General features: G+C 59.3%; 2 protein-coding genes and 1 long non-coding RNA gene across 9 annotated transcripts; 2 read left to right on the top strand and 1 right to left on the bottom strand.

The window, feature by feature from the left end:
- Positions 1-1,000: 1,000 nt before the first annotated feature.
- On the bottom strand, positions 1,001-16,054 carry SPPL2B (signal peptide peptidase like 2B). Of its 7 annotated transcripts, none has more exons than XM_070465016.1 (15): positions 15,813-16,037; positions 11,151-11,270; positions 10,230-10,412; positions 9,745-9,834; positions 9,166-9,305; positions 8,525-8,667; positions 8,248-8,344; positions 7,724-7,840; positions 6,449-6,530; positions 5,556-5,630; positions 5,357-5,419; positions 5,177-5,276; positions 4,694-4,771; positions 3,349-3,509; positions 2,298-2,639 (listed from the first exon to the last, which is right to left on the bottom strand). In XM_070465016.1, the coding sequence occupies exons 1-15, from the start codon at positions 16,020-16,022 to the stop codon at positions 2,388-2,390; spliced, it is 1,911 nt and encodes a 636-aa protein (XP_070321117.1). In that variant the 5' UTR covers positions 16,023-16,037; the 3' UTR covers positions 2,298-2,387. The 7 variants fall into 7 exon arrangements, with proteins under 7 accessions (XP_070321115.1, XP_070321118.1, XP_070321117.1 ...); XM_070465015.1 differs by having other exon boundaries at positions 2,298-2,642; XM_070465014.1 differs by lacking the exon at positions 3,349-3,509 and having other exon boundaries at positions 1,001-2,642; positions 15,813-16,054.
- On the top strand, positions 16,023-20,419 carry LSM7 (LSM7 homolog, U6 small nuclear RNA and mRNA degradation associated; the record flags this gene model as incomplete). Its single annotated transcript, XM_070457586.1, has 3 exons — positions 16,023-16,258; positions 18,815-18,882; positions 20,197-20,419. Coding segments are annotated over 3 exons (447 nt in total), but the record flags the coding sequence as incomplete, so codon positions are not given.
- A 2,968-nt stretch (positions 20,420-23,387) lies between these two features.
- On the top strand, positions 23,388-24,168 carry LOC139032190 (uncharacterized). The gene is made up of 2 exons (XR_011484707.1): positions 23,388-23,527; positions 23,726-24,168. It is a non-coding gene; the product is annotated as an uncharacterized lncRNA (long non-coding RNA).
- The last annotated feature ends 513 nt before the right edge of the window (positions 24,169-24,681 follow it).

Raw genomic sequence — 24,681 nt, forward strand, 5'->3', positions numbered from 1 at the left:
TTGAGGGCAGGAGAAAGGGAGGACAGAAAATGAGATGATTGGATGGCATCACCAACTCAATGGACCTGAGTTTGAGAAAAGTCCGGGAGATGGAAAAGGACAGGGAAGCCTGACGTGCTGCAGTCCATGCAGTCGCAGAGTCAGATATAACTTAATGACAGAACAGCAACCATCTATTTTTAATTGGAGGATGATTTACAATGTTGTGTTAGTTTCTGCCATACATCAAATGTGAATCAGCCATAGGTATATAGATGTCCTCTCCCACCTCCTACCCTATCCCACCCCTTTAGGTTGTCAGAGCACCGGGCTGAGCTCCCAGCATCATAGAGCAAATGCCCGCTAGCTGGTTTACGTATGGTAAAGTGTATGTTTCAATGCTGCTCTCTCAATTCCTCCCACCCTCTCCTGTCTCTGCTGTGTCCACAAGTCCGTTCTCTATATTTTTAACTGATTGTGAATGAGTATGTTATGATCTCTGAAAATGACACAAACACACGTTTTGGTGTCCACCAAGTTTTTGGCCACAATCACACCTGTCTGCTTAACTGTTGTCTGATGTTTCTGGTTACATCGCTGGGTTGACCGGTCGTGACAGCGACCATGTGGCTCTAAAAGGCTCCAACAATGACCACCTGGTTCTTTACTGACAGTCTGAGGTTCCTGCCACGGGTGATTCCGTCCCTGCTTCTTAGATCAGCACAGGCAAGCAAAACGCAGGCTACAGACCCTACTACTCACCCCTCCCCACGAGGCCCCTGCTCGTCAGAACAAGTGGCTGTCCAGCGGCAAAGCTGAAACCTGGCTTGGGTAGCACTACCCACATAGGCCGCGGGTGTTCTTAGGAAGTGTCCCTCCACACAGGAATTACTGCAGGACCAAAGCTCCTGGGCCCGGCCCACCACGGGCTTCCCCTCACAGCTTCCCTACGCGCCCCACCCCCCGCCCCGCCCATTTACTCCCAACCCACTGAACCACAGAAAAGTCAAAGGCCCGAGCATAAATATCAAAAGCTGTGTTTAATTACAAGATTCAAACAGAAGCAAGGCAGAAACTGCAAACGGAAACTTCAGGAACTAATATCCCGCTTTGAATTCCTTGACATTTGTCAAACTTCAGAAACAGGAAAAAAAAAGAGAGAGAGAAATTCCATCCGCGTTCGAACATTGACGACGTACAAAATGGCTTACAGGAAGGCGTGGTCCTCCGGGAAGGACGGGGTCCACTCGGACCCTCCCTCCCCTCCCCCCATGCCCGGTGGCTGCCTCCCCGCCCCGCCTCCGAGGCCAGGGGCTCCCGTGGGGTGGGGCGGGCAGGTCCAGCTGCGCCACCCCAACCCAACCGCGGGGTCACCTGTTCTTCTTAGGAAACACAGAAACAGGTGGAAGACGTCTTCTGGGTTTTGTTTTTTCAGAAACAAACATGGTTTCTTCCTCGGAGGCGTGGCTGAGACGTGAGTCTGACGCTGGTATCATTTGGAATGGATCATGGTTTGGAGACCGGCGGGACGGGAGGGACGCGGAGCCGGCTTGCGGTCGAAGGGTCTGGGCCTCGCCTCTCGTCTTGGACGTGGAGGAGTAGGCCGGGGCCCTGGCGGTCACAACCCCCGATGCCTGTCCGGGCGGTGGCTCCCTAGCCAGCCCGACGTGGGGGCGGCGGCATCTCCGTCCTGAGGTTCAGAGAACCCTGTCTGTGAGGTAGAAGACGTAAGCCAGTTCCAGAGCCCCCCTCCCACATTCCGGAAGCTCTCCGCCCGCCCGCGGTAGCTGGAGGCCCAGGTGCGTGCACTGATGGGGTGCTGAACGTGCAGGTGACCGCGGCGAGGGTGGGGGCCGAGTTCCTCTAAGCGGAAAGGCAAAATAGGGCCACCGGCCTGGCGCCAGCCACCCCCCTGCTTCAGAGGAGCAGTCCGAGGGGCTCGCACCCCAACAGGCGACACTACCAAGATCTCAAAAAGTCGTGGCCATTTATTAAAATATGGAGGAGCTGGAGCACAAGGGCTGTGCGCTCACCGCGGGGCCCCAACCCTACCGAACCAGCGACAGCCCCAGTCCAAGCCCCGGGGGCCCTGCGGACCAGAGCCCCTCCCTCTCCCGCCCCCGACCCCAGGGAAGCAGCAGCGGGGTAAGCACCAAACTGGGCGTGTCCGAGGCCCCCGGCGGGGGTGCCGCTCTGCCCTCCCCAGGACACCACCGCGCAGGTGGACCGCGCGCGGGGGTGGCCTCTGCCGGCCGGGGGCTTCGCGGCCACGCGAGCTCGGAGCAGGGCTGGGGGCCAGGGTGCGGCCGGCGGGCTGGAGGAGGACGTGCGCATCGGCCAGACCAGAGCACCAAGTTGGGGGCCGCGCGGGTCCAGTCCGGGGCGCGGCGCCGAGTCTGCACCCTCCCCTAGGCCGAGGGGCCGGGTGGGGCCGCGACGCGTTCGGGCTCCTGGGGAGGCGCGTCTGCCTCTAGCTCCTTCTCGGGCGCAGACGGTTCTGGGGTCTGCTCCGCCGGCGGGGTCTGCTCCGCCGGCGGAGGGGTTGGGACCGCGTCTTCGCCAGGAGTTTGCCGGCCTGGGGCGGGGGCGCCGTCGGGGTCGGCACGGGGCTGCTGTGGGCCGTCGGCCGGGGCGGGCGCCCAGGGCGACTGAGGTAGGTCCTTCTGCGAAGAAGAGGCCTCGGGTTGGCGTGGCAGCGGGGTTGACGGGAGGGCAGGGGAGCCCCCGAGGGTGGGCTCAGACCAGGAGAGGGGGTGCGCTGAGACCTGCACCACCACCGGGGCCCCGGGAGGGCGCGACCTGACTGCTCTGGCTTGTTCTCCCTCGGGAACCTTCCAGCACCCACCCGCTCTGGGCCGGGACAGGCCCTGGGGAGTGAGAGCTCTGAGGAGGGTGGGCACTGAGCCCCAGAGGCCTTCCTGAGAGCCTGGGGGAGGGTCCAGTTGCAGGCGGACTGAAGGGGGAGCGGGAGGCCCAGGAGACAAATGCCCCGGGGATGGAGGGGGTTTCCCAAGGGGCCAGCCATCCATCCCTGAGTTCCAGGACTACAACGGCCCGTCCTGCACATGGCATGGCCTCCGTCCCACTCCTCTATGGTTTCAGACAAGTACAGGGCCCAACCTGGGCCTCGCCCACCCCAAAGCAGCAAGAAGCCCAAGTGGAAACCTGCTTCCCAGCGACACCCACACAGGTACCCCTCTCCGCATGCCTCCCCACCTCGGCAGTGGCAGGAGGGGAGGAGACCCAACACCCGGGAAGGGGGCTGTGGGGTTTAGGTGTGAGGCTAGGAGGGCTTACTCAACTTTAACTCTAGTTAGGGCTTATTAGGCTATTACTGCTCGCAGACAGTCATAGCAAACTGGTATTCACCGCAAACCCGCCGCCCGTCCAGAACATGCCCAGCTCCCTGCGCCAGAGCGCCAGGGCGCAGCTGGTGACGAGCGTGCAGGGCACGAGGTAGAGGAGGGCGGGCTGGCCACGCTGCATGAGGGCCAGCGCCATAAACGTCACCAGGAGCCCGATGCCGTAGGCTGCGGGGACAGAGATGGGCAGCGTGTCACCCCACGGTGACTGTGACGCAGCAGGGGTCGATCCTCCCCACCTTCCAGGACATGCCCCACCGCCCAGCTGGGGCAGGCAAGAGCCCACGCAAGGGTCAGCCCCCAGACGGGGTGGGGGTGGGGGGCAGCCATGGGAGGGCCTGGAATCCTTGGGGTGGCTGAGAAGGAGCTGCAGAGGTGTCCGGATATCTCCATTTTATAAACTTCTAATCAGAAGAATAATCTGAACCAAAATAACATATGTACAGAATTAGGAAATCTTTCCTGAGTGATCACATGAAAGCCCTGAAGGGTCAGATGGCGTCTACACTTGGTGCTCCTCATTCAGAATAAACACGGTGTTATTTAGGGCTGTGTAAATGCAACCGTGCACGGATAGCGCAAGGATGGCCATACAACAGGGCAAATGCGATGAGGAGTTAGAAAGGGTCAGCCTGAACCCAGCAGAGGGTGTGGTACTGTACTGACCACTGTACTGACCTTGCAACTGTACAAGTGCAATTACTTCCAGGCCAAGAGCCTCATCTCCAGCACAGGCCTCCACTCCAGACCACTTGCCCTGCCCCTCACCTCCATGTTACTGAGCAATAGGATTGTGCTGGGAGAGTCCAGATTATCAACTGTGGACTCTCCACGTATCCTGAAGTGATCCATCTGAACAAACTAGGGATCTCAGCAACAGGAACTACAGGACAATCTGACACACCATTCAAAGGGAAGGACCTTGTGGGTGCATGTGGACAGGCTGAGCCTGGGGACTATGGCCCTGGGGGCCGGCATGGAGGACAGGTCTCCACCTCAGGAAACCAGGGGAAGGGCGGACAGCAGTGGCTCCAAAGTACGCCAGCTGGGAAGGCTGGCCTGCGTCCGCCTGGCCCACTGGTGGCTGTGGCAGGGCCTGTGCCCTCTGCAACTCCACTCTGCCCTGAAGAGCTGACCCAGTGGGACAAGAGAAGTGGTTTGGACCATCTTAGAAACCACCAGGCTTGACAGAAAATGAGGAAGCATCCTGTTGGTGTCAATGAATTTGCAAACAAACTGAAGACAAAAGGAAAAAGAGAAAGACAAAGAAAACCAAAAAGAAAAGAGAAACAATAACCACAGTGTAAAGTGAGGAGGCCGTAATGTGGGTGGAAGACCGGGCATGGGCTTACCAATGGTGCAGGCCACGAAGTAGACCCTGGAGGACTGCACCTGGATGTCGAAGCGGTGGCAGTAGGCCACGAGCAGCCCTGCAGAGACAGGCCATGTGCAGAAGCTGTGGGCAGAGGCCTGGCTGTGCCCCAGCTGGGCAACAGGGTTTCCATGGAGGGATGGGGCACCAAGCGTTCCTCCCCAGCTCAGGAGGGAGCGGGCCCGGTGCCACTCTGGACTCCTGGCAGGTGACTGAGACCTCAGGCCAGTGCAAACCCCAGCTTGGAAGCCACCTGGTGAGGCGCCACCTGGGAGGGTGGGGGCCTTGGGGACAGAGCAGCTGGAGGGGGGCAGGTCTGTGCAGCTGGGACCATGCTTCCGTGGGGTCACCTCCTGCCACCCTGGCCCACCCAGCCAAGCTCCAGTTCTGCCCACTGACCCACCAGCCCCTCTGGTCCAGCACCCCCAGAGACCCCCTGGCCACCCAAGCCCAGCCCCAGTACCTGGGACCAGGATGTCCCCGAAGCCCAGGAGGGAGAAGGGGCGGTCACACAGGGCCAGTGGTGAGGCGTTCAGTCTGGGAACCTTCAGCACCATGGGTAGCTGCAGAGAGGGGCAGTGTCTCCAGTACCCGCCAGCCCTGCTCCCTGCACACTCAGCACCTCGCCGCAGGATACTCCTACCTTCTCATGGGTGGCTGAGTCTGAAGGCCCGGTCGCCACCTCCACCATAATGCTGTTCCCGCTCTAAGAGAAGGGGGATGCTGCGTCAGGAGGGGCTAAATGCAGCAGCCGGACCAAGGGGGCAGGGCATGGGCAGGCTGGGGTGGGGACATGGGGTGTGGGCAGGCAAGGGCAGCGCGCGGGCTGCGGCAGGGCCCACCTTGGTCAGGAAGGGCGTGATGAACACGAAGAAGACGTCGTAGATGAACAGCACCAGCAGCAGCAGTGTGCAGGCCTACGGACAGATGGACCAGGTGTCCGGAGCGCTGCCCTCCACCCGGGAACCTCCGCCAGCTCTGCCCCACCCCCGCCCCCGCCCAGGGTACTGACGCACAGACCCAACAGGATGCGTCAGCAACCCGGCCCAAGGCTCAGACTTTCCCTGTGGGAAGGAACATCTTGCTACATCGACGAGAACATCAGAGCATGGGCAGCCGGGGCTCAGGAAGAGCCAAGATCTGGGCTTCTCTTCTTTTTGGCAGCATTGTTCAGCTTGTGGGATTTCTAGTTCCCCAGCCAGGGATGGAACCCTGGCTGTAAACAGTGAGAGAACCAAGTCCTAAGCTCTGGACCAAAAGGGAATCCCCTCCACTTCTGAGTTCCTGATGGAAAACTCAAGAGACACATGGCTGTGAGCAGCCAGCCGCGAGTTTGGGCAGGTGACACCCATCTTCGCATTTCCCTGTGTCTCTAGGTTCCCACTGCCGGGGTCCCAGTGCCAGCCTGGTGCTCCAGGAAGAGCCCCATCCTTCTGCCTGTGGGTTTCATCTGGTTTTCCTCCTCTGTTCACCTCACCAGCACAGCACCATCACCAGGGAGGATCCCCTCAGCCCAGCAGGCACTGGTGCAGCAGCCATGCCGAGAGGCAACCCTGTGCTAATCCTCAAGCCCGAGGTGGCCAGAGGGACAGAAAAGCAAAAACCGTATCACCTACAAGGGGCCGTGCTCAGAGCAGAAGGCCCTGAGCGAGGCCACGTGGCAGGAGGGCAGTAGGCAGACACCAGGAGGCCCCACCTCTCATCCAGAGCTCCCTGAACCCTAGGGGACCCTCACCTTGAATGTGGGGAGGCGGATGGTCTTCAAGGTGTAGAGGCAGAAGGCGATGCCCAACGCATCCTGGAGGATCCAAGCCCACCTGGAAGGCGGCACAGCCTCATCCTCCAGCAGGGTCTCCTGAGAGCCTCCACAGGTCAGGCCCTACCCTCCCAGGCCGCCAGGTCCAAGCCACCCAGTGCCCAGCCTCCCACCAAGTGCCAGGGCCCCGTCCCTCTGCAGCAGTGGCCTTCACACCGGGGGCACAGGATGGGGCAGGGGGTGAGAGGGGGGCCATGCAACTACAGATTCAAACTTCTTTTCAAAAATATCTTTTAAATGATCTAGAAAAACAAAATTCGCACACACACCCCATCTTCCCAGCCAGGTGCCACACACTCTTGGGAAATAGAGGCTTGGGGTTCTGAGGACAGTGTGAAGCCCTAGGAGGCAGGGCCACTTTCAAATTTGCAAGTTAATGCCGTGATGAAGCTCCAGTACTGGGGCTCCCCTGCTGGAAATTGGCTCCCACCACCTGCTCCATCCTCCCTGCCCCTAATCCTCAGAGCTTCATCCCAGCACAGGGTGAGAGTCTCTGGGCCAGGGCACTGGTGGGAACAGTGAAGGCTCACTGAGGCCGCGTGGGTGCCGAGACATGGTAGAAACCAGGGCCTGTTCTAATTTCAAGTGGGGGAGTGGGCCTTCTGGCTGGGACTTAATCTTGAGAGCTCATATTCTTTTTGTGTACAGAGAACTCCAAATATTTTCACGTTTTCCTTCTGCCAGTTAAATCTGTTGTGGCTCCAAACAGCAGCACAGCCAAGAGTGTTTAACGGCCCCAGAGAAGCTCAGAGAAAGTGCCAGATGGTGTCGGTGACAGCAGGGGCGGGGACATGGGGACTGGCAGTGGCTGTCTCTGGGGACACGGGTGTTTGCAGGGCAGAGCAGTGGGCCCGGTGGCGCCAGGCCACATCCATGCTGCTGCTGAGCCCGTGGCTCCACACCCGGTCAGCAATGCCAGTGGCATCTTCCGCCCAGATTGCAATTGCAGACCCCAGGGCACCAGACAGGCCAGGAGGCAGCTAGGGCTGGGCAGCCATCCGTTGAGCCTGGTCGGCACCTGGACAGCATGCAGTCACTGTGTCCAGAGACTGACAGCAGGCCTTTTCATAACTGGGAGCTGGCCTGGATCCAAGTGCCCGGGTCAGACAGCTCGGGGAGGCGAGGGAGGTCAGAGCACATGAGGACAGCACCCTGCTGCCCCCCTCCCCCCTGGGGCGGCGGCACTGCACTCACTGGTCCTCATTCCGGAAGATGCCCCACACCACGCTGACGGCCGCACACAGCAGCGCCAGGAGCAGTGTGCAGACCTGAGGGCGCTTGTGGAAATAGGGCAGGCTGTTGTTGGGGACCCTGCAGGCAGGCAGGGGCATCAGGGCTCTGACCCTCACAGCGCTGTCTGCCCAGCACCGCGGGCTCGGCTCAACTCCCACCCCAAAGCCTCCCATCCATCCCCCTGGTGCCCTACCTGGTGCCCCCCACCCCTCCCCAGATCCCAGGGGGCCTGACCCTGAATGGGATGTGGGGGGAGGAAGGCCGACTCAGAGCCATCCCCACTTCCCCATGAGCCCCCAGCCAGCACTGAGGGGGCACCTGCTATATGCCTGCACTGTGCCAGACTGACTGAGGGCTCTGGAGAGGGTCCTCAGCCGTGCGGAAGCTGTGGAGCCTCAGAGGTGGGGACGAGAGGAGAGAGGCCAAGAGGTGGCAGAGTGGGACCCCTGGGATTAGAGCCAGTGCGGGCCACCCCAGGGGCTCACCTGCACTTGCAGAACGGCAGCCTCTGCACGAGCGGTGACAAGCAGCTGTAGAGGCCGGTGGAGGAGGCCAGGCAGAAGATGCCAATGATGACATACACTGGGGGTGGAGTTGCGGGGCAGGGGCAGTGAGGGGCTGACGAAGGGCTCTGCACCTCACTCCCCTGGCAGGTGGGCGCACCAAGGAGAGGGGGGGGCCCCCCCAAGGCACTCCTTGAAGGCAGGGACCAGAGCCTCCACCCCCCACACACCGCCCTGAGGGCTGAGGCAGGGCACCCACCAAGCTGGTCATAGAAGAAGTAGAGCAGCACCAGCATGGAGCAGCACATGACCACGAAGACGCAGATCATGACCGGCGTCACGTCCACGGCCTCGTCCTCCTGCTTCTCGGGCCCGTCATCCCGCTTGTGCTTCATGTATCTCCTGGCAAGACGGGCCAGTCAAGGGGCGCCCTGCGGCCGGCACTGCTCCTGGGGCTGCAGGGACGGGGAGGGGCAGGCCGAGGGACAGCGCACCTGGCCCCCATCCAGGCCCGCCGTGTGTATGAGGGTCCCCCTGACGAAGGACCCTGCCCCCAGGACCTCACGGGAGGGCGCCGGGGGCTCTAGTCTTCACAGGGAGGGCTGCCAGAGGTGGGGCTCTGGTACCTGGGCCAGACTGTGGTGGCGCTCTGGGAGAAAGGCTGTGGGTCCCATGGGGCCGCCTTGGCCACGCCCCAACTGTCCTACAGGCTGCCCCGGGCTGCTGGGGCACACTTTCCTGGGGATGCCCCTGCCTGGCTGGGCCAGAACCCGGGGGCCTCTCAGCGGGTCTCCTGGGTGTCATACTGCCTTTCTCTTTCTATAGAGGCCCCTCTTGCGGTTCCCTGCCCAGTGTCCAGGCTGCCTGGCTGGCACCCACCCATGCACATGGGGCACTTACTTCCTGACATCCCGGCTCCCGGCCCAATAGCCCCCAAGCGCGACAGTGCCCACGGCCATGAGGAAGATGATGACCATGTTGTAGTCCAGCATGGGCTCCTTGGGGGCATGTAGCGCCGCCCGCACTGCCTGGCCGAAAGTCTGCCTCGGAGAGCAGAACGGAGCTAAGGCTGGGGAGACCCCACCTCGCCCCACCCCACGCCCTCTCCCAACACGTCGGACCCCAGAGAAGTGGGCCCTGCTGGGACGAGCTAACCAGGGGGATATGAAGCAGCCGGGAGGTTGACAGTGGGTCCCTCGGTGGGGAGACGGGGAGCCTAGAGTGAGATCCCAACTGTTCCCACCTCACTCGTGCTGATGCTCACCTGCTCTGGACCCGACTCCCCACATCAAAGACGACCAAACCTTTGGTCAGCCCAGGCCAGGCTAGGCCAGGAGGGCATGAGGGGGGCTGGAACTTAGGGTCTCTGGCACGTGGGCAAGGTCAGGGTCTCCTCTCCTGAGGTTCACAGCACTGTGGGCCCATCTCTCCAGGCCCTGGCCCAGCTGCAGATGGTGAGGGGCAGGTGGGGAGCCCTACCTGGAAAATGTCCAGCATGTCTCGGTAGCTAAGCAGGGCCACGGGAATGCCAATCTCCTCATACTGTGTCTTGTTGCCTCCCGGGGGTACCTGTGGGGATGGGGGCAGGAGAGGATGAGTGCCCCTGAGTGGGGCACTGCAAGCCACCAACACCCAACCAGCCCTCAGGAGGGTCCTGCATGTGTCAGGGTCCTCAGGGCCAGGAGGGCAAGCCTGTGGGTTCAGCTCCTCCCTCCCAGGGCTGGGCTGGGGGCACCAGTCAGTCTCAGGGAGGAAGAGGCTGGCTCATGGCCCATGCCATCCACCCCCTCAGAGATCCTCCCCAGGCCTGGTCATACCCTGAGCACAGGTATGGGACACGACCCCCTCCAGACCACAGTCGGAAAACCAAGCTCCCTGTCTCCTCCACCCAGACCCCTGCCTCACATCCTAACCCGGTCCCGCCCCCAGGGCCCCAAGCTGCCCAGGAGGCCTGAGGGCCGCACCAGCGCCTCCTTGCTGACAATGAGCAGCCCGCGGGCCCCGCTGCCCTGGGCTAGCCGCACTTTCTCGTAGAAGGTGCAGTTCCCCCGTGCCACCAGCGGAATCTGGTTGCTGAAGCCTTTGGGGGGGAGGTCGGCAGGAGAGCAGAGCACGGAGCTGGTCCAGTTCCGCACCTGCAGGAGAGACTGAGGGAGGAAGGCCTTCAGAGAGGCAGAGGGGATGGTGTCCCAGGCAGCCAGGTGGCAGGGACCCCGCAGGGCATCTGGGCCACCAGTGACACCCCCACACTGCCTCACTGCAAGGTCGAGGGGCCAGCCCACACCACGCTCTGCACACAACACACAGACACACATGCATGCATGTTTGCACATAGCACACAACACAACACACAGGCCCCAATCACCAGGCAGACGGGGGCGTCTGGAGCCCATCACAGACACCACACGGGGCAGGCAGGAGCTCTGGCCTTGGTGATGACAATCGATCCACCTGCTAAACCAGGAACTGGGCATCCGTGTTCTCTGGGAGGAGTCAGGCCGGACCAGGGAGCAGCATGTCTGGGCCGCCCCAAAGACAGGGATGGGCAGACCTCTGTGTCACTAGTCTCAGGATTTCTGGCCAGCCACCCCAGCTCAGCATGGTGGGAGGGATGGGATGCCCCAGACAGGGGACATCCTGCAGCAGTGCCCCAATCTTTTACTTATAACTGAGGAAACCGGGGCCCAGAGAGGCTGGGAGCTCCTCTGGGGTCACGTCCCTCCTCGGACTCCCAGCAGAGCCCTTCCTCCATCCTCAGGGGCCCTCCCCAGGATCCATCCTGCAGAGTCCCCCCAGGGACCCAGGGCAGGAGTGGAGGGAGAGGTGCCTTGGTTGGTGAGCCCCGTGGGGAGGGGTCCCAGCACAAGGCTGCCTGCTGGACTCACCGCTTTGCTGAGGTCATGCGGCAGGTGGGCCCACTGTGGGTTGTAGAGGATGCAGTAGTCTTTGCCTTTGGGGCCACCGGTCTCAGATACCACATGCACCATGCCATACTCACAGGCCACCTGGACAGGGGGTGGAGTCAGAGTAGGCAGGGGCTGGCGCATGGCCCCGCCCAGCTCTGGATGTCCCGCCCTCTGCTCAGGTGGACACAAAGGAGGGCAGGGCCACGCCTCCTCAGGGAGATCTGCGTGCTGACTGTGGCGGTGCCAGGGCCTCTCCATGTGGCTCCAATGGCTGAAAGGAGGAGCAGAGCCACACCACACATACACAGGGCCTGGGCCCACCCCAGCCCCTTGGCTTCTTGGAATCAGAGGGACCCAATGGGACCCCAGCTCTGCACACACCAGTTTCCTGGTCCATCCCTCTGTACCACCCAGAGGTGAGACACAGACTGTACCCCTCAGTATCCCCCTAGAATCTTCCCCAGAGACGACAGGCAGGAGCCCCTTTGTGCTGGTGACAGACCCACACCCACCCCAGAACATGTTGTAGCTGCAGGGGGCGCTCTGACTCAGCAAGGGGTCCCCAGGGGCCATGGCCCTGACAGCATGCCTGGGACACATACTGGCTCTCAGAAGACCGGGTCCTCTGTGAACAGAGGCCAGGGTCAGCTGGCGGTGGCACAGAGAGGGGCTGGGGTCCCCACCACCCCAGGCCAGCTGGCCCCGCGTCTTGGTGTGTCACCTGGATCTGCTGGGTGTTTGACAAAGCTGTGTTTACAGGGCATGGAGCGCCAGAGAAGCCAGGTATGCAGGCACTGCCACCAACACTTGAGGGAGGGAAGGTCAGTGTCGTCCTGCATGTGCCCCTGGCCCAGCCAACCCCTTTCCCTCTACCTGAGGCAGGACTAGGAGCCCCAGCTTCCAGGTTCTCCCCACCACCGTGCCAGACTTAGAGCCCCTGCCACACCCCCACCTTGGGCCATTGCAGGGAGGCTGTGGTCCCTCAACCCAAAGGCTGAATCCGGCCCACCTTCTGTATTTGTCAATAAAGTTTTACTGGAACATGGCTGCCTGGTTCCTGAATGCAGAGCCTATGCTGCTTTCTGCAGAGCCAGGGAATTACAGCAGAGGCCATGTGGCCCAAAAAGCTCTTAGAAAACGTCTGCTGACCCCTGGTCTATGAGCCCTGAGTCGCTTGTATAACACGGGAATGGCTAGAAGCATTTCTTTTTAATTTAAAAAGGTCACTTAGAAGCACAAGAGCACACGTCCCAGACCCCACCACCACCACCACCACTGTGTGCACAGCTGGCTTTCCCTTAAGATATCAGCCTGGGCCTGTGGCAAAGCCCAGAGAGCAGTCTTGCTGTGGATACAGTCTCCTGCCAGGGGAGGTACAGGGCTGGGAGCAGGTCTTCCAAAGGGCCCAGAGCTCTCAGTGCCCCTCCGTCTCCCCATTCCAGAACTGCCCACTCCAGTCTGGAGAATGAGAAAAGCCATTAAGGACAGGCCACCTCCCAATGCATCACAGCCACACAGCAGGTTCGGGAACTTCAAGGGAAGTTATGCTTCAAGATGACATTGACAGCATCCATGCCAGGGTGCTTAGAGAGAAGCTAAGGGGTCCAGATGGGGAGCAGTCTACGTATCACGTGGTGAGTTCTAGGAGAGGGTGGGGTAATCAGGACCTGAGAAACTTAGAAAAAGATGTTTAGGTGGAGGAATGTGGGGGAGGGGAGCAGGACAGGAGGGGGGCAGTGGAGGGGTGAAAGGGCAGATGCAGGGCGGGTGAGAAGGGGAGGTGAAGGGTGGAGACAGGTGGGGGGATAGTGGAGGGGTACACGGGCAGGTGAGGGGCAGAGAAGGCACCCACGCATTCAGATCTGCTGAGTAACAGGCCCCATGTTTGCCATTATATACACAACTTGTACCAATGGCATGGGGGTGCCCAATCCCTTGTCCAGAGTGTCAGAATGATCGGGAGTGAGCTCATGGTGGTGAGCAGGCATTCTCTGGCCCCATGGAGAGTTGGCCATGCCCTTGGGCGCCATGAAGAACCATGCCCAGGGGTCTGTCCTAGAAAGAGCATGCCCAGGTGCCCTCCTCACTCACTCCCACACACTCCTTGGTTGCCCACACTAAGGGTGAAGTTCAAAACCCTCAGCCAGCTGGGAATAAAGTCCAAACACCGCAGCACCCTGCTGCAACCAGCCCAGTCCACTCCCCTGGACCCCAGCCCATGGAGGCCACACGCCCCGCCTGCCCTTTACCCCATGCTGGAGCCGCTCCCACTGCTGCTGCCTCCATAGCTCACCAGAGCACCTGACTGGCCTCCACCTCCCTCAGGTGTAACCACTGGAGCATCCTACAGGCCATTATAGTGGACCCTCACCATCTTCAGATAAATCATCAGCTCTCAGGAGATGATGGAAAAGGAAATGGCACCCCACTCCAGTACTCTGGCCTGGAAAATCCCACGGACGGAGAAGCCTGGTAGGCTGCAGTCCATGGAGTTGCTAAGAGTCGGACACGACTGAGCGACTTCACTTTCACTTTTCACTTTCATGCACTGGAGAACGAAATAGGAATCCACTCCAGTGTTCTTGCCTGGAGAATCCCAGGGACCGGAGAGCCTGGTGAGCTGCCGTCTATGGGGTCGGCACAGAGTCGGACACGACTGAAGAGACTTAGCAGCAGGAGGTGAGGGGGAGAATGAGACTGATGTACACACTATCATGTATAAAGTAGATAACTACCAAGGGCCACTGTATGGGCTTCCCACGTGGCTCAGTGGTGAAGAACCCACCTGCCAATACAGAAGACTCAAGTTCGAACCCGGGGTTGAGAAGATTCCCTGGAGAAGGAAACAGCAACCCACTCCAGTATTCTTGCCTGGGAAATCCCATGAACAGGGAACGTGGTGGGCTGCAGTCCACGGGGTCATTAAAGAGCTGGACACGACTTAATGACTAAACAGCAACAAGGACTTACTGTATAGCACAGGGATTAATACTGTGTAATGGCCTGTATGAGAAAATAATCTAAAAAAGGGTAGATATATATATAACCGATTCACTGTGCTATACACCTGAAACACAATATTGCAAATTAACCACACTCCAATAAAAATTAAATATCTGCTATTAAAAAAATAAAAATCACCAGATCTCACACCTCCAGCCCTGCCCTCGTCACCTGCAACTTTCTCCCTGGAACACCTTCTTGACCCAGCAAATTCCTACTCATCCCTCAGAACGCCCCTCCAGGGTTTCCTTGCTTCCTGCTTCGGAAAGGCATTCCCAGGCCAACTGTGCCCTTCCTTCTGTGGTGTTCTTGTGACCCTTCGCCCACCTATCACTTTGCCATATTTTTTTTTTCTTAAATATTTAGAGAGCTCAAAGTCCCTGCTTCCAATGGGTCAGACTGCTGAGGAAGACAAGTGAACAGGGCTGGGGGAAGTACTAGGGGCTGGCAAAACAGCTGGGGAGGGGGTGGGCCAGAAAGCTGCTGGGAATGTGGCACCCCTAAGCTGAAACCAGAAACACAATGTTGGGGGGAGTTAGGTTTCAGGGAAACAGAGCCAGGAGAGCAGAGTGCCATTAATACGTTAGAGCTGTAAGCAAAGGGTAGTTTCCTGTCAGCCGGATCACAGAGTCCTCCTGAATGTGCCAGTGGCTTCCTGGCACCAGAAAGCTCTCATTTGGACACAAGATCTGACACACTTTGAAAGAGATCCCTCCTGCAGGGCTGAAAATGAACTGGGAATTTGGGGCACAAAAGCGGCCTTGGAGAGAAGCCAGCAGGCTGAAGCAGAGGTCGAGGGGCTGGCACAGAAAGGTCACGGTTAATGGCCCGGTTTGTAGGGCTGTTGGGGGGGGGGGGGGGCACCATTTCCGGAGTTGTGGAATTGGGGAGAGAGGGAGGATTTGGAAAATAAAAAATGCACTCATGATAATGTAAATCAACCATCTCCAGGTCTGTCCCCCAGTGGTGACTCTTGAGATTAAGTGACAAACAAGTAGCATGCCCCGCGTTCGTGATCCCCTACATCATCTCGTTGACACCGCACTGTACACTTATCCTCCTTTTGCAGACGACCAACTCAAAGCGGGGAACTCCCCTGCCAAGGTCAAGGGAGAAAAAGATGCGGCGGCGATTCGACCCCACTCCAGGACTGGGCTCCTGGCCGCTTCTACACGCCCCCAGACACTGGGTGCCACGCTGGACAGTTGACTACAACCACGGGGAATGGGGGTAGTATCGCTTTCAAGGGGATGCCTGGGTCAGAGAGGGGTAGCCCCCCGGCTAAGGCCACGGAGTCAGAGAGGGGCATCTCAGAGGCGGCTGGAGACCCCGAGACAAGACCAGCAGGGGCCGGAGCGGGAGTGGGGTAATGGGACCTCAAACTTCAGATCCGGGCGGAACCCAGTCGGCGGAATCCATGGTTGGGAACGGCGTCCAGACAGGGAAGGGAGAAGGGCCGGGGGACAGACCCGCAAGGTCACGGACGGGCCCCAGGCCCGCGGGTTGCCGGCACCGGGGGCGCGGATCCCCTAAGTTGGCCCCAGGCCGGGCAGGGCGGGGTTCTGAGCGGGGCCAGGGAGGGGTGAGGAGCCGGGGCACCGCGGCCGGCGAGGCCAGCGGGGTCGGCGCCGCCCTCACCTGGGTCGCGAGGAGAAGGAAGGCCGCTGCGAGCCGCGCCAGCGCCGCCGCCGCCGCCGCCGCCGCCGCCATGTCGCCCGGTCCCAGCCACAGGCGTCGGCAGATGTTTCCCAGCAACGCCCCAGCGCAGAGCGCCGCGCAGGCGCCCTGCGTCTTTCGCGCCTGCGCGCGGGGTAGGGTACAAAGGGCGCAGTGGCGGCGCCTGCGCATAGCGACACGGCGCGACAAGATGGCGGTGAGCGTGAGGCGCGGGTGGTGGGGTTGGCGGGGTTCGCCGGGTTGGTGGGGCTGGCGGGGTTGACTGGGCAGAGTCCGGCCGTGCTCCCCGCCTCACAGCGTTCTGCATCCCCTGCAGGACAAAGAGAAGAAAAAGAAAGAGAGCATCTTGGACCTGTCCAAGTACATCGACAAGACCATCCGAGTGAAGTTCCAGGGAGGCAGAGAAGGTGAGGCCCCGCTTCCCTCCCCCTCCACGAGGAGTAACGAGGTCCACGAGGAGTAACGGGATGCGGAACTGGTAACGGATGCCTGGGCCGCGCTTTAGGCGCTTGGCTCGGACAACTCGTCCGGCCTGCTGCCGGCGCCGGCGGGTAGGAACGGTTACACCCCGTTTGCAGGTGGGGAAACTGATGCACGCAAAGGGGCCCAAACCTCACCCGAAGCCACAGGGCTTGGGATTCAGGTCTCTGCCTCCTTTGGGTCTTGTCTCATCCAGGCGGCTGCCCCAGCCCCTCATGGGCCCCGTCAGCACCAGGGTTTCTTAGTTTCGGCACTGCTGACATTAAGGCCGCATTGTTCTCTGTAAGGGGCCGTCCTGGGCGCTGTAGGGTGTGGAGCAGCATCTCTGGCCCCACCCACTCGATTCCAGGAGCCCTCTAGTCCTGATGACCACAGGCATCCCAGACATGGCCCGGTGTCCCCTGGCAGGGGCAGAATTGCCCCAGTTGAGAACCCGGGCCCTATACTCAATTTCCACGAAGCCATCTGAGGCACCTGTTAAAAGCAAACCTCATCTCCTTGTTCACCGTAGTTCCAGGGTAAACAATGAGCCTTTTGCTTTTGAGGGAGGCAGACAGCTCTCAGCTGCTCTGGGAAGCTCTATTTGACTCTGCATCCCAAGTCAGGGTCCTTTGGTATAAGCTTCTGGTAGCAGCTGTCAGGACTTGGCAGGTTTGTTCAGTTACTGTGAGGCTTGAACTCTGCATCTTCCTCTGAGATCTGGTGAGGAGACTGGCTGGAAAGATGATGCAAGGTTATGTGGAGAGTGCGGTCCAGGGCAGAGCCCCAGCTCACTGGCTGTGGGACTTTGGGCAAGTTGCTACCATCTCTGAGTCTGTCTCACTTGTCAGAGGCTGTTAACTCTACCTACCTCAGCAGTTTTGGTGAAATTAAAGGGTAACATTGTTAGCCAAGTTTCTGACACTTAGTGAGCACCCAGTGTTTCACTTATTCAGCTACCTCTGATCTTCACTTTCTTTGTTCCTAAGATGGTGATCCAGACTCCTTCTCCTCTGAGATGTGGACAACTGGGTAGCATCAGAGTGGCTAAAAACACAGTGCCTGCCCGTCTAGGTACCTGGCCCAGTGAGGCTCTGAATCTGAACAAACACTGGCACCATGCCAGCTCTGGGAGAGGAGATGGGGCTCCTGCTTCTCAAGGCGCTTGTGTTTTGTTGTTGTTTTTTAATTAATTTTAGCTGCATCAGGTCTCAGACTCCAGGCCAGGTCTCTCTAATTGTGCCATATGGGTTTAGTTGCTTCATGGGATGTAAGATCTTAGTTCCCTGACCAAGGATGGAACCCACATTTGCTGGACTGCAGAATGAATTCTTAACCACTTGGACCCCCAGGGAAGTCCCTTCTGTTCATTTTCTGTGCTTCAACAACCCATTTTTATCTCTCAGCACCTGTGGTTCCAGACTCTGGGTGCCTCAGGCTCAGGTCTCTGACGAGGTTGCAGTAAGGGAGTGTCTCTGGGAGCCTGTCATCTTAGGTCCGGGGTCCCCATTTTCTGGCAGGTGTTGGCCAGGGACCCTCTAGGCTCCTAGAGGCTACCCACTGCCGCTGCCACAGACACTGTCCACAGCATGGCAGTTGACTCCTTCAAGGCCAGCAGGAAAATCTCATTTTTTCAACTTCTCTTTTCAGAAAGGGCCCATCCTTTTAATGGCTCACCTGTCAGGTCAGGCCCACCCAGCATAGCCTCCCTTTAGATTCACTAAGACTGGACTGACTCATGTACCTTGATCACACCCACAAAGCCCACTGTTACAGCCTAACCACAGACTGATGTCTGATCTAGGGTCCCATCCCACACCATGGGGGCGGGGGGGTGGAATGTTGGATTCATCTGAGAATCCCATCCATCTGCTGCAGCACCTCCCCCAGTAAGAAGGGAGGACCCACAGGTGTGGGCTCACTCGCCCGCCCAGGGCCAAGTGCCCAGATATATTATTGGATTTGTCACTCTCCATCACCCCACTTGGTGGGTGCCACCTCAGGGTTGAGGAGGGCTGTAAACTGGAGAGGAAGCAGAGCCAGGGCCTCGCACTCAGGCAGGGCTGGCAGACTTGTTCTACAGAAGACCAAACAGGGAACATTTTCAGCTGTGCTGGCCAGACGGTCTCTGTCGCAATTCCTCAACTCCACCATTGCAGCAGCTGAGCCGCCACAGCGACATTTAACAAGCGTGGCCGGGCGCCAGTTAAACTGTTTACAAAACAGGTGCAGGCGAATTTGCCGACAGTTGCGGTGGTGATGGTATGGGGTCAGCTGTCACTGCTCGCCTCCCGGGAGCCCTTACCTTGCTCCCCCTTTGGTCTTCCATCTGTCCTGTCCCTGGAGAGGCTGCTGCCACGCCTGCATCTGGCTGAGGGTGGCCCCTCACCAGTGAGAACACCCCAGTTTCATGTGCTGACACCCGTGTGTCACTTTCCCCAGAATGACCACTGATCTTATGCTTGTCCATCTCTCTTCTCTGCTTGGTGATTCCGACAAGCCAGTGGAATCCTGAAAGGGTTCGACCCGCTGCTCAACCTCGTGCTGGACGGCACCATCGAGTACATGCGAGGTGGGTGCAGCTGGCAGGGCGCGGAAACGTCCTTGCCAGGCCTTCCTTACTGTTCCTAAGCCGCCACCCACGTGCTGATCCACCGTGAACGTGGTGCCTGGGGGGTCAGACGGCTGACAGGTGTGTGTGCTCTCCCACTGTCCCAGTGGGGCTCAGTAGACTGTCATCTTGGGACTTCGGGGCTGGAGTGTTTTCTGGATTCACTCATCAGGGACCCTGAGCACTTGCTGGAGTTGAAGTGTGCCTGGTGGGGCTAGAAAGGCGCTGCACCCGCCGCGATAAAGCTGGCTCCCAGGGGCCTCGTCCTAGCCCCTCTCCTGCTGACCCTGTCTGTCAGCTCCCTGCTGCCAGCAAAGGGTCCCCTCCCCTTCCTTTCCCATTCCTGTCCCCAGACCCTCCAGCTCAGCCTGAGTGTGGCACAGCGGAGCCCCCAGGTTCAGGAGAGAAGGGGGTCTCGCTCCTCCAGGGACTGTCGATGTTGAAGTACACGGTACTCTGGTGCAGAGTAAATGCGGCCACACGCAAGTGTCAGAGGCCACCGGGCAGAGGCCCTCTTTGTGGGAGGAGCAGCCCTATGGGGCCCCTTGCCCGCTCTTGTTTTCTTTCTCCCCTCGGGGTTTACCCAGAGTCCTGCTGCTGGGGTCCTGGCCCAGCCTCCTCGGGCAGATGACATTCTGGAAAAGGACAGCCTAGCCCTGTGGGGCTGCTGGGAGAACCACATGAGCTGGTGTGTGCCGTGCACTTACATGGGGTCCCAGCTTGCTGGTCCAGTGAGTTTTTGCCCTCTCCTCACCCCAGAACAGCCCCAGGCCCAGAGCCAGCCAGACCCATCCCTGCAGCTCCAGGAGGGAATGGGCAGGCTTGGACTGCTGTTATCCTTAGGGTCTGGGAGTAGGGAGTGGCACCCCAACTCAGCCTTTCCCATCGTGCAGTGATCTCTGAGAGTAAGCTCTCCTCCAAGTGCTGTCACTTCCCCCCTGCTGGGAACAGCCCGTTGGTGCGGGGGTGAATGGTGGCCCTCCAGGAACTCCCAGATCCTGCAGATCCACCGCCCCTCTGAGCACTCAGTCCATCTCCCCAGGGCTGTGTTCTCATTGTGGAAGGAGGGCAGGCTGCACAGGGCCGTCTCCAGAGCTCTTCCTGAGCCTCTCTGTCTGTCTCAGAGAAGCTGCCAACGGACTGGGGGAAGCGGAGGTGGGGGGTGAGAGCTTGGCCTGCCTTCCCTCCCCCCAGCGCCCACACCCCACTTCCCACCCAGGCACATCTCCGGGCACCTTCCCACACTGCCTCACTGCTGCCCCTCTTCTCCGACAGACCCCGACGACCAGTACAAGCTCACAGAGGACACGCGGCAGCTAGGCCTGGTGGTATGCAGGGGCACTTCGGTGGTGCTCATCTGCCCACAGGACGGCATGGAGGCCATCCCCAACCCCTTCATCCAGCAGCAGGATGCCTAGCAGCCAGGCCACCCATCCGAACGGAACTCTTTTTTGTATAACTTACATTTTTGTTTTGTTAATAAAATTGCAAACCTCAAGTGTCCAGGAGCCCTGGAATCTTCCTTTCAGCTTTGTTTGGTGTTCTGGTAAAACCCGGACCTGGGGATTTGGTTCATCTGGCAGAGCTTGAGCACTGGCCGAGGACTTGGCGGTGACTGAGCGTGCATAGTGCAGGCGAGAACCCCCGGGGACCACCGCCTATGTGGACACCCCAGCCAGCCTTCTCAGTGGCAGGTCCTGTCCTTTCAGTGCCTCTATGCTCTGGCCCGAGGGGTCCCACAAAGCTGGGTCTATTTTTGTCATGTCTCAGCACAGCCATGATCCCACAAAAAACAACTAGATGGACCCTGCTGTCCACCTGGCCCACGACCCCAGAGGTGATCTAAACCTCTTCCCCGCTCATCTCAGAGGACACGCCCACCCCTGCCCCTCAGCCAGCGACCCCAGGCCATCATCATGAATGTCCCAAGTCCCTGTCCTCGGGAGCAGGGCTTTCTCCTGGCCTCGTTCCATAAACCCCGTGTCCTTGTTAGGACCCTGCCCCCATGGGGCCATCCCTGCTGACAGCAGGCCCGTCTCTCATTTGTCACTTGGGAGCACTGATGAGGGTGGATGGGGGAGGCCGGGAGTAAGCATGAGTTGTCCTGGCGGAAAGTGTAAACTGGGGTCCCTCCACTAACACCAACACCTGGGGACACACTGGAAGCGGCCACAGAAGGAGACCCGGCTGGATGACTCCCTTGCTACCTGTCCTCCACCGTCGCCACCAAATAAAGGGAGAGCAGCTGGCTTATCTCAGAGATCTGAGCTCTACCATGGCCCGGCAGCATTAGCCCCTGCTGCCGGGAATTAGCTGTGGGGCCGCTAGCCAACCCCACATGCTCCTCCCTCTGCCCCACTTCCCTGCCATCTGGCGGCCCTGCCTCCTCCAGTCCCCTGGCCAGCGGGGGGGCCCTGGGCAAGCTGGGGTCACAGCCCCAGAGAAGGCTGTAACCTAGAATCTGCGCGCACCCAGCCTGCCAACATCCAACCCCTGTACTCTGGTCTTGGGGAGCAATCAACAGCTGGTGCCTGGGACTTGGGCAGGGGGCTCACGCAGTGGAGAGATGAGAACCCAGGCACCGGAAACTCTGCTCTGCACCTGCGCAGCCTGCGCTGTCTGAGACCAACATACAAAGGTGGAGACCCAGACCTCAGGGTCAGAGAGCCCAGGGGTCTGGACCCCAGGGTGGGGTGGGCATGGGGTAGGGGAGCAGCGAGGCCTGGAGGCTAATCAAACCTCCTTAGAGCCCCGAGGTAGCCAGGGACCAGGACAGAAACTCAAGAACGCCTGATTTTTCCAGCCCCCAGACAAGAAGGCTTGTCTCTGAACCCTCTGCCTGGAGGCAGCAGCCCCTCCAGGCTTCAGACCACTCTCCACCCACCCCTCCCCTCTGAGCTGATGAACAGACAAGTTCTCTGTAGCCACAAAGCCCAAGGCTCCAGTCTCCATCCCCTACTTGCTGTGTGACTGACAGCAAGTGTCCCAACCTCTCTGAGGTCCCTTTCCTTCCCTCTTAAGCTCAGGTAAAGCCATCAAATATCCACTCTGCAGCCGGGCACTGGGACCCTGCCCAGTTGGTTAAGAGCATAGGTGTTTGCCCTTGAGTCTAAGGATGGGAACAATGCTGTGGGGGCCAAGAGAGGGAGACCTGACCTCCTGGGGGCTCAGGCAGAATGCCCCAGAAAGGCAGATGAGATGAGCCTGTTCACTGAACCACATCCACCCTGGAGAGTCACTTTGACCTTGTTTGTAATAACCTAGCTGCCCATCATTGGGGGATCTGCTGTAGAGACTCAGGTTCCTCCAGCCACACACAAAGTGACTTATTACAGAGAGGCAGAGCTGTCTGTGCAGAGGTGGATTAAATATAGCCACAAATTCCCTGAGTTAACCCAGGTGACACCATCAGAAGAACTTCACCGCCAACCTACAGAATCACAAGGAATAATACATTGTTTTACGCCGCTATGTTGGGGGATGTTTGTTACACAGTGGACAGGTCACTGAGACTTGCTGACATACAAGTGTAGCATGCGGGTGGTGTAACATCATTTAGTCAAGATGATCCTTTTTAAGAAAATTTTATGTTTCTATGCTTTTAAATATATATAGAGAGAAGGATCTAGAAAGATCCTGCTGACCCGGGATTGAAGATGATGATCAGAGATGGATGTTAGACTGTTCTTAATGTTTTAATATTTCACAAGGAGAAATTTAATATTTAATATTTTACATGGAGTGTTATATTGAAATTTTAATATTTTACAAGGAATTTGAGAAAGAGATGGCCAGAAGCAGATAGGGAGATGCAGAGAGAGACTGAGGGAGACAAGGAAAGGCAGATACGGAGGCGGAGACCGGAGCAGGAACAGGGAGAAATGAGGACACGGCAACCTGGCTGGTGACACTGATATTGCCCTCCCCTCCCCCACCACCCCGGTATAAATCCCCAGTGGCCAGCCAGCCCCGCTGCCAGCCCACCATGCTCTCAAGAGGCAGCCCGCTGACCCCAGCCCAGATCCCGCCCTTCCAGCTCCCCACCCACGGTCAGCGCCCTCGGAGCACCAGCCGGGGGCTGCAGCCATCAGACGGAGGACCTGCCCTGCTCCACGTGCCCATGGTCACCGCAGCCCACGGGTTCCAGGTGCTGGCCCAGAGGCCCCAGGTGCTGTCTGCCGAGGCCCCGCTCTGGGGGACATCACCAGAGACCCCTGCAGACCCCAGCTGGAGCCTGGACCAACCCGAGATCCCCGGGACCCCACCCCATAGCAGATTCCAGAATCTCTCGAAGGTGGACAGGATCTCGACCCTGCTGACGGTCAGCCCTGCCCCTCCCTCACTGCCTTGTCCCGTGAATGGATTTAGTGACAGGATGGGCTGATGTGTACCTGGTTCAGTCACCTCTGGTTCACTCAGCTCCCCACCAATCCCAAACCCTTTCATTATCCCCATTCACAGACAAGGAAGCTAAGTTCCAGAGAAGTCGACCAACGTGTCCTGGGTCACACAGCCGGGGTTCCAGCCCAGGGGGTGGGCTGCCTGCAGCACCATCTACCCCCCACACCCATCCTGTGCTCTGAAGCCCATCATGTGGATGCAGAAAGTAAGACCCAAAGCTGGATGTGTGTGGGGGGGCACACGTTGGGAGGGGAAGGCACTGGATGTATAAAGGGGGGCACACGTTGGGAGGGGAAGGCACTGTATGCATAAAGGGGGGGCACATGTTGGGAAGGGAAGGTGCTGCCTGCCTACCCGGCCCCAGGAATGGGAAGAAACAGATTCCCTTGCTCTCCCAATCCAGGTCTGCCACCCCCAGCCCCCGGAGCCCTCACTCCACGCCAGAGCACCAGTGACACCGCAGAGCCCTGCAGCCCCCCAGGACGATCCAGGTGCAGCTGGCCACCCCCAGGTTCCTGGCCAGTGACGCAGAAGAGGACTCCAATTCCATGTGGACATGAGTGTAAAAATAAGAAACTTTCGTCAACTTTGCAAATGGGGGGTGGGGGGAGAGAAGGGGTCTTCAATCCTTGGGGCTGTTGGTTTGAGCTCAGGCTGGCCCAGGTGAGACTGACGATGCCCCTGCCCCGGGGATCCGGCCCTCCTGCTCCCCACTTCCCCCTGCAGCTCCAATCCCACCTGGAGCCTCCACTAGCCACAGAAATAGGTCCCCCTGCCACCCCCTCATCAGAATGGGAGCTTCGCGGGGGTGGGCTCTGATGCTCAATAAATGTCCTCTGCAGATGAGCACATGTCTTCTCACGCTTCCTGCTTATGTTCAGAGCCCAGGTCGGCCCCCTGACTCCCCACCCCAACCAGCACCCACCCACCCTGTGCCCAGCCATGCTGACCCTAGCCAGCAGGGGTCAGGGCTTACCTAGGAATGAAGAGCCCAGTCAGAAAACAACATTCCTGGTTTGCAGATGTGGCTGTGGGGAGGGAGGGGGGGAGAGGGGCAGGGAAATAAGGGTTAGGGGGAGGCTGACCAGGAGCCTGAAACCAGGGCAGATATGCTTTTGGACTCCACCTTGTTGCTGAGAAATTCTGAGTTCCCTTTCCTGGCCCCCATCGCCCCCAAAGTACACATCCACATCTACGGCATGTCTTAGAGGAACCCCAAATTAACGTGCCCCAAGCTGACGCTCCCCCTTCCTCCGGCTGCCTCCACAGCTATCCCCACCCCAAGATTCATCCCCACAACTCCTTGAATTGTCCAGGTCCAAAAAACCCTGGGGTCACCCTTGATAAGTACTGACAACT

This window comes from Odocoileus virginianus, chromosome 3 (genome assembly GCF_023699985.2).
Source record: "Odocoileus virginianus isolate 20LAN1187 ecotype Illinois chromosome 3, Ovbor_1.2, whole genome shotgun sequence".
Classification (NCBI taxonomy): domain Eukaryota; kingdom Metazoa; phylum Chordata; class Mammalia; order Artiodactyla; family Cervidae; genus Odocoileus; species Odocoileus virginianus.

Bases quoted from the DNA above. Each gene is read 5' to 3' on its own strand.
- SPPL2B (XM_070465014.1), bottom strand. From the start codon at position 16,022: ATGCGCAGGCGCCGCCACTGCGCCCTTTGTACCCTACCCCGCGCGCAG. The intron at 8,345-8,524 runs GTGGGTGCCCTG...CTCCACCCCCAG, and splicing joins CTTCTTCTATGACCAGCTTG to TGTATGTCATCATTGGCATC. The intron at 6,531-7,723 runs GTGAGTGCAGTG...GCCGCCTTCCAG, and splicing joins ATCTTCCGGAATGAGGACCA to GTGGGCTTGGATCCTCCAGG.